The 13,236-nt window shown below is 42.2% G+C and overlaps 1 protein-coding gene across 1 annotated transcript; it reads right to left on the reverse strand.

The window, feature by feature from the left end:
- Positions 1-2,544: 2,544 nt before the first annotated feature.
- On the reverse strand, positions 2,545-11,713 carry PURB (purine rich element binding protein B). The gene has a single exon (XM_009002143.5). It carries the CDS (start codon positions 11,548-11,550, stop codon positions 10,612-10,614), a length of 939 nt encoding a protein of 312 aa, XP_009000391.1. The 5' UTR covers positions 11,551-11,713; the 3' UTR covers positions 2,545-10,611.
- Between the last annotated feature and the right edge of the window lie 1,523 nt (positions 11,714-13,236).

The raw sequence follows: 13,236 nt of genomic DNA on the forward strand, positions 1-13,236 counted from the left end.
TTTTCTTTTAAATTTCAACGGCCTGTCTCTTGTAAGTAGCAAAGGCCTGGGTCAGGAATGACGTTGCAAATCAAATTATCTATTGCTTGGAGGCCTGGTTAGCTAGGGAGATGAGCTCTTCCTAAAAGCTTTCTCTCTTCTTTCTCCTGACCCACTAAACTGTAAGTTCCATATGAATGACAACCATATCCTCTACCCTAGTACAATACCTGGAATATATAGCAGCTACCCAATAATTAGCTGAATGAATGAATTTACAAATGATCTGAGCTAAGAATGGTTATTATAAGATTTTGGTACTGACCACCAGGCGGCTCTCATTTTCCCAAATCGCAATAGCTTCTGGAAGCTAGACATTCTTTGACGACCTTAAGGATTTTGAAGTGTAGAAGGTACTTGCCCAGAATCACAGTATTAGTTTACGACAGAGTCAGGGATAGAACCTAGCTCACAACATGAACAAATATGAAAACTATGAAGGTAATATTCCTATTCCTCCAGGCATTGACTCTAATGCAGCTCTTCAAACTGTAACCTGGCTGCATCTATTCTTTAAACTTGTACGGTAACAAACTTCATATGAATCTAAAATATTCAAACCACCTATAGGCTTTCTAGAGAACCGAACCCCCCTCAGCAGCACCATAGCACATTAACTCATCAGGGTAAATACTTCCTGAGACCTCTGTCAGTTGGCAACTAAGCTAATTCTTCCCCTAACTTTTGTGATTTCTGCAGTTAGTCTCCAAGCATGGTCCTTAAATCAGCAGGATCAGCATTACCTGGGAACTGGTTAGAAATGCAACTTAAGTTCCCTCTAGAACTGCTAAATCAGAAACTCAGTAATCCATGTTTTAGCCAGCCCTCTAGGTAACTCTGATGCATGCTAAGTGATTCTCTGTGCTAGCAAAACCCCAGATTTTCCCAGTGAGGGACTATCAATGCTTAATAATTCAATTTGCAAACTTTTCTCAAGATTAGTTATTTTAGAGGTTTAAGTAGTAATTTAGGCATAGTGGTTGCGAGGAGAACGCCAGAAATTCAAGGAATGTTCTGCTAAACTCTTGTTTTCCTCTGGCAGAAATTCCCAACCCTTTTCCCTTCTTTGTAGCTTAAAATCCCACAGGCCACTGGTTTCACCCCGACTGTAGACTAGAATCACTGGGGGAGCTCAAAAAGGCAAAGCACTAAAAAAAAAAAACTCTGTACCTGTGTCTCAAAGATTGATTCAGTTGGTCTGGGGTGGTGCCTGGGCATCAACATTCAATGCTTTCCAGGTGGCTCTGCAGTCAGCATTGAGAACCACTTACAGGGACTGTAGAAGTGGACAATCACAGGCAAATTATGTTGTGTGTCGGGGGACCGGGGAAGGGTGAGCATTTCATAGCAGGAGCTTCTAATGTAAAGAAAACATGCAAGAACTAAAGGATTACGCTTTATCTCTATAAAAAAATTTTCAGAAAGTCATTATTTACATATCAGTCTAGTTAGTGGTTCTCAAAAGTGTGATCCAGAATTCCCTAGGGACACCTGTGACTCTTTCAGGAGTCCAAGAGGTCAAAGCTATGTTCATAAGGACATTTGCTTTTTGGCCGGGTGCGGTGGCTCATGCCTGTAATCCCAGCACTTTGGGAGGCTGAGACAGGTGAATCACGAGGTCAGGAGTTCAAGACTATTCTGGCCAATATAGTGAAACCTCATCTTTACTAAAAATACAAAAAATAGCCAGGAATGGTGGTGTGCGCCTGTAATTCCAGCTACTCTAGAGGATGATGGAGGAGAATCGAGTGAACCCGGGAGGCGGAGGTTGCATTGAACTGGTATCACGTCATTGCACTCCAGCCTGGGCAACAGTGCAAGACTCCATCTCAAAAAAAAAAGGAACATTAGCTTTTTTCACTTTCATTCCCTCACAAGATTACAGTGGAGTTTTTCAGAGACTAAATGACATGATGTAATTGCTCTGATAGCTGACGGAATATGTGCTTGTTATTTTTGTTTTGAAAATGTTCCAGCTTCTAAAATGATAGGTATCTACAGATTTTAGCCTAGAACGATTAAAACCTTCTTGGGGATATTCAGTTAATTTAAGTGTAAAGGGGTTCCTGAGACGAAAATGTTTGACGATCTATGGCCAGGATCAATGGACACAATTCATTTTGTTTTCTTAGACTTTAGGGTAAGAAAAGGCTGGCCTAATTTACCTCCTAAGCAGTTACAAAGTTGATAAACAATGAAGGAAGACTTAGCAGTTTCTTTCAAATACTGTAAATGGGAGAGATTAAGGGAAGCAAGTGCCTGTCTAGGTTATGAACCAAAGCATAAAATTAATTTGCACTTTTGATTTACTCCACAAACTGCTTACTAGAAAAGGGTTATGGGAACCCAGAAGTACTAGAACAGGCTATAGTTCAAATGAAATGTGCAATGACTTAAGTCATTTCAAGTGGGAACTCCTCTGATTCCATATCCATTCATGAGCCCCAACAGATAGTATTTCCCTCCCCATCACCACACAATTACTTAAGAGACACAAGCACAAGATTGTCATTCACTTTTCTGCATACTTTATTTGTTACAAACATACAATTTTTTTAAATATAGACTGTAAAACTCCATTTGCAAAAGTCTATTGTAAGGAGTGCACACCAGCAGGAAGGATTCTTAAACTTTTTTCTCTGTGAGTTTTTCTGTCAGTTTTGCTAGTTAGTGGTAAATACGGGACCCGCCATTTTTACAGACCTGTCTGAAGCTTCTGACTGTATTCACATTGCTCTTTTGAAGCAGCCCTGCTCCTCTCAAAATTGATCAAATCTGAGCTTCAACCTACAGGCAGTGAGATCAACAGCCCGTCTGGATTCTGCTTTTGAACGGTTTTCAGGAAGTGTGATTTTTGAATGGGTACTGCACTTCACAGATTTGTTTGAATTGCCCATGCAGCTCTATGTTTGTTAAAGTGCATTCTTCTTTAAAAAATAAGCAAGAGGAATAATCTTTACTCTTTAACCAAGGTACTTAAAAAATGAACTTTTTGGTCTCTCAGCAGATATTCCCAAATTGATCCTATCACTACAAATTTTAGTGTTCTATTTACAAACATTTATAGGGTTACAGGTGGAGGGGACCTTATAAAATTAAAGGTGCAGCTTCTCTTGAAGCAGAAATCAGTTCTACAAATTCATACATAGGAACACACACTTGGTTTACAATGCATAAGCATGTGGGTATTTACACAGAGATTGAAGACATCCCCCAAAAACACATTTCAAAGTAATTTCCAACCTAAACTTTAATTGTACATCTAGATCAGGAAGCTGTCTCCTGCTATCAAGATTTGGTTTTAATTCATTCAAATTATTTCTGTAGATTCTCTACTGGCAGGACATCGGTCCCAGCTTTGGAGTGATAATCTAGTCTAAGGAAGCCACTGGTAGATTTATGATTGGCAGTGAAGATTCCTAGAGAACAAAAAGTATGTTATCTGGAAATATATCCGAAGACAAATGAATTTTTTAAAAAAGGTCTCGGAAAAACATCTGCATGGAGGCCCAAAAGGAATAAATCCCTAATATAATTGTTCTAGAACTTCAGAAAAAAGAAGTCCAAATACACTGACGATCTTAGTTACAACTCAAATATCGATGTCATTAAAAAATAACTCAAATATACTTGTCTGCTACCGAAACATGCAAAATCAGTATGTCCCATACTGACTTCAAGCCAGTCTCTAGACTTTTTGCTCAACCTATTGACTTTTAAGAAATTCAGAGTGGGCTGGGCATGATGGCTCATACCCGTAATCTCAGCACTTTGGGAGGCTGAGGCAGGCAGATCACCTGAGGTTAGGAGTTCAAGACCAGCCTGGCCAACATGGTGAAACCCTGTCTGTACTAAAAATACAAAAAATTAGCTGGGTATGGTGCTGCATGCTTTTAATTCCAGCTACTTGGGAAGCTGAGGCAGGAGAATCACTTGAACCTGGGAGGCGAAGGTTGCAGTGAGCTAAGATTGAGCCACTGCACTCACTCCAGCCTGGGTGAGCGAAACTCCATCTCAATTAAAAAAAAAAAAAATCCAGTATCTTATCAGTTCAAAATGAAACTCCCAAATTCCTACAACACAAATGTGTTTAATGATATAATCCAGTTCTTCAATTTTCTTGGGACTCTCCCTGCAGTTATGTCTCTCAAAAAGGAATTTAACAAGAGAATAAAGAAACCACTCACCATCCTATTTCCAAACATAAAGATTTTTCCAACCAGCCTGATCTTGCAACTCAGAGTTAAGACTAGGGACAAAATATTTGGCTTTAAGAAGTAAGAGACAACCTAAATTGATATTTTGGAAAAAGTTAAGCTATTGAAGTTATTGAAGGGAACGGGGGAAAAGGACAAACTCATGCCTTCTGCAATATTCTAGTAGACACTGAATAGGGCTATTGCTTTCTTTCCAATACTCTGGGCCCACATTTCATCATACTAAAAAGATATAATTAGTTCTTTTGCCCATGTCAATGGATATTAGATATAACACAAGGAAAATGAAATTTGCTTCGACTCAAAATCTGATGACACCTAAAAGTAAAATTGTACTTTTTAAACTGTTAGAATCACCTATGGGAGAAAAATGAGTTTTAGCTCCCAATAAAGGTCTGCTCTTACTATATTAGAAATCCTATTGAGCAGTGAAACTGCCAATATGGCAGTTGTTACTGTTTTAACATGGCTCTACCTGTCGCAGTGGGAATGTCTAATTCAAGAGGCCTGAGTTAGGTTTTCAAATGATTGTGAACACAGGTGATTACACTGATGGCATAGTCACTACTTCTTTAGGAACTCTAAAATACATTCATGAAGGCCTTACTTGGATCAGGGTACAGATAACAATTGGGCATCTCTAGGGTAACAAGTTTTCATGATGAAATTTTATTATTTTTTCATTTTCCAAATCTAATTTTCAGTACTGATAATTGGACCACAGTTGTTCAAGTAAGAGTTTGTTAAATCTGTCAGTAATAAAACTGAGTTTTAAGTCTGAGGGCTGGGAAAGGTGACTTTAAACAGCAAAGTCAGACATATCAAAAGAACTTGTTATTCAAGAGTCCAGCTATCTGCTTAAACTTCTGGGGAGCTAATACTTGAAAATTAATGACTTTGTTTTTTCTAAGTTAAAAATAGGGGAAATGAAGTTATAATTTGCCATTTCCACCTTACATTTGGAACTTCTTTCTTTTTTTTGAGACAGTCTTGTTTTGCCATCCAGGCTGGAATGCAATGGGGTGATCTTCACTCACTGCAACCTATGCCTCCCAGGTTCAAGCCAGTCTCCTGCCTCAGCCTCTCAAGTAGCTAGGACTACAGGCACACGCCACCATACCCAGCTAATTTTTGTATTTTTAGTAGAGACGGGGTTTCACCATGTTGTCCAGAGTGGTCTTGAACTCCTGACCTCAAGTGATCCACCGGCCTTGGCCTCCCAGTGCTGGAATTATAGGTGTGAGCCACCACACCCGGCCACATTTGGAATTTCAAATGGGGCATATGACACAGACTTTGTTCTTTTTTTGTTTATATTTTCTTAAGGTAAATGTGGTTTTTTTTTTTCTTTTTTCTTTTCTACAAACTCTCTCCCGCCCTCCCGTGCCCCACCCACACACCCATTATCCAGTATATTGAATGGGAGTTGTAACTCTTTAGGAAGACAGCTAATTGATTTACAGTACTCTAAAACCAACCCTGAAAACTGATAATCTCATTCACTTACTATAACTTCAGTGCTGTTGTTGACAAAAAAGAAAAAGTTACCTTAAGGCTCAAGGGAAAGTAACTTATTAAATTGTGAATGCAGCATTGTTTACTCTCCCATACATTGGAAACTAGCAAAATGCATTCTGGATCAATAATACAAACCTAACATTAGCAAAGATTTCTACTCTTCTTACACAGAGTTAGAACAATATTCATAAGCAATTATCTAAGGGAGCCTGAGAAACTATGATCCACATCACACAAAGATTTCATGTATTTCATGATCAAAAAGTGCTTTATCTTTGAGAAATATGTCAGGTTTAAAATGGAAATATACAATGTAAAGTCACTTGACATTTTTTTCAAGTGAAGTACAAAGTAGAAAAGGAGCAAAAAGATGGAGGCTCTGCTCTCTGAACAGGCCTTATGCATGTGACTTTTAGGGTATACGAAATTAAAAACTGTTTAGAATTAAAAATAGTGGGACTTTACACCACTATATTCTAAAACCTGAGATTGGACATCAAAACAGTCAACTTTGTTATTCATCAGAGCAATTCTGATACTTCCTAAAAATAGAAGACAACTCAATTGAATTAACTCCAGGGTCAAAAACATTAATTTTCCCCAATCAAAAAGGAGACCGATCACTAACATTATACCAAGAGTGCTGCAGAAAGACACACTCTCCGCAAATGAGTCATTTCTACATAAGCAAAAAAGTCACTTTTCTCCTTCCCTTTCTCACTGATCAAGGCCACACTATTTTCAAATGAATATCTACTGAGAGATCAGTTGTGCATTGGACGAAGTACCATAATTGGGTTAAAAATGAAAACAAAATTTACAGTGAAGAATACTTATGTGCATGGCTTACACACTCCAGCTTCTCAATTTCATCCACCTCAAGAGCAAGATAGATGCAAAGTCACCTTGTGTAGATTACATTCTACACTCCTGTAAAGCCAGTCAAGGTCACATTTAACACAAAGCATCTTCAGCAACTACAGTGCCTGAAGTGTGCAGCCATTTACAGACCACTCAATATGAGGGCATTATTATAACCAGCCTCTTTTGCCCACAACCCTGCATTTTCAGATAAGACAGGATAATTGTTTTGTTTTGAGAAAACTGAAGCTTGAATCTCTTAAAAGACCTGCAATTTACTGCAAAGTAATCCAGAGGAAACAAAGGAAGCAGGAGGTTAATGGCTGCCTGCACCAAAAGCCTCTCAATCATTTTGCAGTAAATAATTATGGAAAGTGATGTGACAAGTAGCCATGTGTGTATCACAGCTACAGTCATTTATACCACCTACATGCCTCCGATAGTTACATAGGGTATCTGGGTTTTTGGTTTGGTTTTCACTTTGATTTTTGGTGCCATAGATTTATATTTTGTTCTGTGCAGCATATGCACTGAAAAACTTGCTGCTGTTCCGCTTGCTGAAATGACAGGTAGGGACAATAGAAACCAAAACAGAGTAGTAGTTAAGAGTAGTAGGATTCTCTTCCCAGATTTTTGTTCTTTTGATTCTGTTCCTAAATTTGGCTTTTCATCTTTGTAACTACAGTAGTTTTGAGAAATGAACCTTCCACCAATTATGTGGAGAAGTTTTAGTTTCCTACTTCTCAGGAATATGATTATTTTGATTAGCTGGGATATCTGCCAAAATTAAAAAAGAGGCTCAAAAATCATTATGCAACAACTGAAAAACAAACCAACAAAAAATGGTTGTTACCCATGTCTGTACAATGCCATTCTCCAACTGGAATTAACAAAGACCATTTCCTTTCATAAGCTATTAATAATATTTACAAATGAATTTCTGTGTTGTACAGGTTTCTATTGTCCCTAGTGACCGGAATGAAGATCAGTGAAATGCTACAATTAGTCCACAGCCTCTGCAATCTTCCTGCAGTGGGAAGAGAGGCCATGGACCATCCCTTGCAGGAGAAACAAACCTTAGAGATTGGTTAAGACTTAAAAACCCACCACTATGACATTACCACTTAATCTTACATAGGCAGGTCAAAATTTTAATATAAATTACTTTTGCCAACACATAGCTTATGCATTCTTTGCTCCTTGTTTGGAGGATTCTCAAATTGATATCTAAAGATTTACATATGATATATTACTGTTATATGGTCTAATGACTAAGAAAATTTCTCTGGTAACCAAAGCTGATGCCATATATGGTAGTGTTCTTGGCATATACTCTATATGCCTCAGACCACTTCCACATTCTTTCTATTCAGCTCATTATAGCTTAGTAGCCACTGGTGAAGGATTGTGAAGACCCTGTCATTTCTACAGAATAGAAAGGCAAGGCTAGTTACTGCAATTCAGCCAAACGAAAAGAAAAGAAAAAGAATAAACCAACCCCTTGAAAAGGAGAGGTACTGCACCTTTGCAAAATTGAACTGGCTCACTGCAGCTGAGCAACAGAACCACCACTGAAGCAAGAAAACAAGTTGGTCTATACAGGAATTGTACATGGTTTGAAAATGAAAAAGTTACAGCAATCAACTAATAGCTGCAACCTTAATTTTCATTGCTGCCTCGGAGTTTGAAACTTAAACAGTTTCTGCAAACCTAATGCTAGCTTCTCAGCTCCTTTACTAAAACTATTTAGGAATTTGTTCTCCGCAGCAAAGAAATAAACACTCAAAACACATAGGTAAATACAGCAGGACATTATTGAAAACAGCTGCCTTGTAGTACAAAATACAGTACAAGTATACGGATGTCATTAAAACATCAAAAATACTATTGCTCCCATACAATTTAGGAAACATTCTTTGCAACGGAGAAAAATTTAAAAGAAAAGCTTTAAAAAAATCTGTTTAAAAATTCTACTGTGGATGATGAGAGTAGAGAAATAGTCTGAAAAGGGCACCAATGTTTGTGGCTCTTCCACTTTTTTTTTAAATCTAAGATCAACAATATTCTGCATCAGTCTATTTTTTTAAAAAAGCCTAATTTTATGTACACAATTATTTCCCGCCCTCTCAGCCACAAATACATGAAAACCTTTTTGTATATTACTCATTTCCCAATAAATACAAAAAGATTGTATAGATTGAGTAATACCAAAATAAGATAATAAAAGGGATATGCAATAAATTAAAAAGGCAGCTCAAATAAGGGGCAGGCATGCAGTTAAAAAAATACCAAGATTGTGGAGGTGGGGTTACTTGCCTCCTGGTTGAGAAGGTGTCACACAAATACCTGAAAACTTTGGAAAGAACGTTAGCTCCCATTCAATTCAAAGTTACCTAGGTCTATGACATTTCTAGGAATACCTTTTGATGGGGTGGGATTAACTTGATTAGTAAAAATCATTTCTATTGAAAATCCATTTAAAATATAGAAGAGGCGATCCTTGAAAACCCCAACTTTTATTCTTGAAAGACAGCTGGATAAACTGGCAAAAGCCAGTTTGTTGAAATTTCAAGATGGTATAAAAATGCTTCCAGGATATAGTCAGCATATTCACATTCACTTCAGTTCCATTCACAGATGGATTTCAGCTTCCACCGGGTGCACTGCTTGAATCACTCATCCATCATTTGCCAACTCTGATTGTGAGGTACTGATACAATGGATCAAGTTCTTAAAAATTTCAAAAGAATAAACGATGCTGGAATTCTGGACCTGAGGATCTTTAGTATTTGAACAAATCCACAGATAAACTGAAGGTAAATTAAGACTTCAGTTTTGGTTATTCCTAACTTTTCCATGAGGATGTATATTCCATTAAAGCTCAGGCTTATAGCCACACTGTTCCTTTTGTAGGTAATCTTCAAGTTTTATGGTTTAAAATCCAGCCAACCAGTGGCTGTAACAGCCGAATTAGCCATAATGCACTGGCTCACACAGTGGAGATCTGGCTCTCATTCATACCAAAGCCATTTCTTGGTAATGACCTCCGTATTAAGAGATCAGGGGAAGAACTTTAGTGAGCAGCAACCAATCCACTCAAACAGTCTGCCTTGTGCTTTATGCCTGACTTTTTCTTGTGCCTACCTCAGCAACCCCCAATGTGAAACTGCTTTTATCTTCGAAAATTTGTCAACTTTGAAACTATTTTAGTAATGGATTCTACTTCAAGCACTGGTATCTGAATCCACTGGCATCCCGGAAAACAATTCTTCAAAGAAAAGACATTTGCCTTGGTCCAGGTTCCATGCAAAACCATTTTTTTTTTTTAAATGGATCCAATTTGGTTCTGTATTCTTAGATGGCTTCTTGAATTCTTATCTTTAACCTGTTCATGATTATCCCAAGTTGCATTTCTTTTCATGAACCTGAACCCTCAGAACTGGGTAACTGTAAAGGCCTCTCAAGGATTCCATGAAGACCTAGATCCAAAAATGCTGATTTCAATGGATGTGAAGGGATAGACACTGCAACAATGAGGCCTACAGAGATCTTTTATGCCAGATTACCCAGGTACAACCTAAAAAATGCAACTGTTATCAATGGTCTGGGTAACTTGGACGTGTTTCTTGCCCCAGATGCGCAAGGATCTATTCCTTCCGGGGATTATCCCGATGGGTTTAGGAACCTCAGTTGAGAAACAACAGAAGCTGAGACTATTTTATGCAGGTGAAGAGATGCTGTTGTCCTCTCTTTGTAGGTTGCTGTCAGTTCCTTGGAACTTGACTGCTTTTCTCAAGTTGTCCGTCACTTTTCTCTTATGATTATTTCTCTTAACTATATTATGTTTTGTTTTTTTCCCTCTGCGGCCTCCCTTGCTCCCTCTCCACTAGCTCACTGGGGATGAGCAGGAAGGGGAATTCTCTAGCCAAGGAGATGGTGGTGGGGTGGAGGAGGCCTGTAGGGGAAGCTGCCTGTTTCAATCCTCATCCACCTCCTCGCCCTCTGACTCTTCACCGCCGCCGCTGCCCCCACCACGGCGCTCATAAAGCTTATCCCTCTGTCGTTCCTGGATTTCTTTCATCTCATCCGCATACCGGCAAAAGGCGCCTCCGAACTTGCCCCAGGCTTTGAAGGGCACGGTGATGGCATTGCGGTAGGACGGCTTCACCTCGCTCACTCGCAGAAACACCCCGTATTTGTTGCAGCCCACATCGAAGAAGAAGCGCTTGGAGTCCACCGTGATGGAAGTGCCCTCCGGGAGCTCTCCATATAGGCCGCCCCCTGGGCCTCCGGCGCCGCCTCCCGGGCCGCCTGCCAGCTCGTCGTCCTCGCCTCCGTAGTCGTCGATGAGCTTGGCCAGCGCGTCGCGGAACTCGATGAGGCCCTGCGCAGGCAGCGCGATGGTCTGGCCGCTCTGCAGGCCGCCGGGCCCGGGACCCGCGCCGAAGCCGCCACCGCCGCGGTTGACCGTCTGGCGGATGCGCAGGAAGCGGCCGCGCTGGTTCTCCTTGAGGTCCAGGTAGTACTTGCGGTTCTCACGCACCAGGAACTCGCTCTTGAGCGCGCGCCGCGGCCCGCCGCCCTCCTCGGCGCCAGCCGCCAGCTGCTCAGGGCTGCTAGGGCCCAGCTGCGCGTAGTGCTCGATGAAGTCGCCCAGAGAGTCGCGGAACTCGGCAGCCACCGCCATGGACAGCGTGAGGCGGCTCTTGGAACCGCCCGCGCCCACCTCGGCGATCTTGAGGAAGCGGCCCTTGGCATTCTGCTTCACATCTAAGTAGAAGCGCTTGTTCTGGATGTCCAGCCGCTTTGAGGCCAGCTCCTGCGTCTCCTGCTCGCCGCCGCCGCGGGACGCGGGCTGGAAGCCGCCCGGCCCACCGCCGCCGCCGCGCTCGCTGCCGCTGTCGCCGTCCGCCATCTTCTAGGCCGCCGCCTCGCCGCCACCGCCCGCCGCGCTCGCGCCCCCGCCCTCCGCCCTGCGGCTCGCGCTCCGGGGCCCCCCAGCCTCGCCCGCCCGGCTCGCTCACGCGCTCCCGCCGCTCATCGCCGGCCGCCGCCGCCCCCCATCGCCTCCGCGCCCCGCCCCCGCGACTTCCTTGCAGTCCTAGCCACTTCCGGTGCGCGACTTCCCGTGAAGTCACTCCTCCCTGCCCACCGCGGCCTCGCGGCCGGAAGCGCCGCGGCGGCGTGGCGCAGAGGGATGACGTCAGGGACCGCGCAGGGCGGGAGGCAAGCTGGGAGTCGGGTAGTGCTGCTGCTCGCTGGCCATTCCTGGGCACTTGCCAGCGTTAGCGTGACTCAAGCTCCCGCTGCATCTGTCTACGCGCCTCTTCTCATGACACTTTTATTTTAGACTTCAGTGTCTTTCACGTCCCTCCTCCTTGTTTTCGTGGCGTTAGCCGAGTATACTTTGGCCCCAGCCCTGGTTGTGTGCTGGGAACAGAGTTCCAGTCTACACAGTATGGTGTGAGGGAGATCCTTTGGAGCATTCGGAAGTAGGTTCTGTAGGTTCTGACCGGCCTGTGGGGTTCACCAGAGAAGGCATGAGCTGACTCTGAAGGGCAAGCTGCAGTTGGCCTGGCAACTCTGAAGAGCCTCCCAACATAGGAGACGGCAGTGCAGAGGCACCCAGGGCCTGACACTGGGAACTCAGAGCAGCTGAGGGTGTGTATGCCTGAAGAATGGTTGTAGATGACACGGGAAGGTGGATTAGATCAAGGAAAGCCATCCGCAATGCGGGAGAGTTAGTGCCTACCCCAGAGCCTGGAGCCACCATATGAGATGGCATTCACATTTTGGAAAGATCACTGTGGGAACAATATAGAAGATGGTTTAGAATGAGGTGAAATTCAGGAGCCAGAGATCAGTTAACACGCTCTTGCTGTCCCCGCATGAGCCATGTTAAAGTGGTTAAGGGAATTGACTGCCAATCTTTAGTTTCTTTATCAATAAAATGTGAGTAATTCCTATGAGGTCTTTTTGTTGTAAGCATTGAAGTGTAACAAGAGGCAGTATTGCAATAGTGCTAAAAAGTGTAGGCTCTGCAGTTGCACTAGGTTTGAATCTGTGACCTTGACCAGTTACTAATTTTTCAAGCCAAAATGTTCTTATCCTTAAATGTTTTTTTTTTCTTCTTTCTTTCTTTTTTTTTTTTTAGTCTTGCTCTGTCGCCCAGGCTATGGAGTGCAGTGGCGCGATCTTGGCTCACTGCACCCTCCACCTCCCAGGTTCAAGCAGTTCTGCGGATTACAGGTATCCGCCACCACACCTGGCTAATTTATGTATTTTTAGTAGAGATGACACTTCGCTATGTTGGCCAGGCTGGTCTTGAACTCTTGGCCTTAGGTGATCTGCCCACCTCGGCCTCCCAAAGTGGTGGGATTACAGGCATAAACCGCCACACCCAGCCTAAATGGAGTTAATACATAGTGAGTCCAACAATGGACTTGTAAAGAACTCAGTAATAAGGTAACCCAATATAAAAGTCAGGCAAAAGATGTTAACAGACACTTCCCCAAAAAAGCCAGTAAGCACATGAAACAATGCTCAACATTATTCATCATTAGGAAATTGTAAATAAAACTCACAATGAAATACCAACTAG

This window comes from Callithrix jacchus, chromosome 11, assembly GCF_049354715.1.
Source record: "Callithrix jacchus isolate 240 chromosome 11, calJac240_pri, whole genome shotgun sequence".
NCBI classification, from domain to species: Eukaryota; Metazoa; Chordata; class Mammalia; order Primates; family Cebidae; genus Callithrix; species Callithrix jacchus.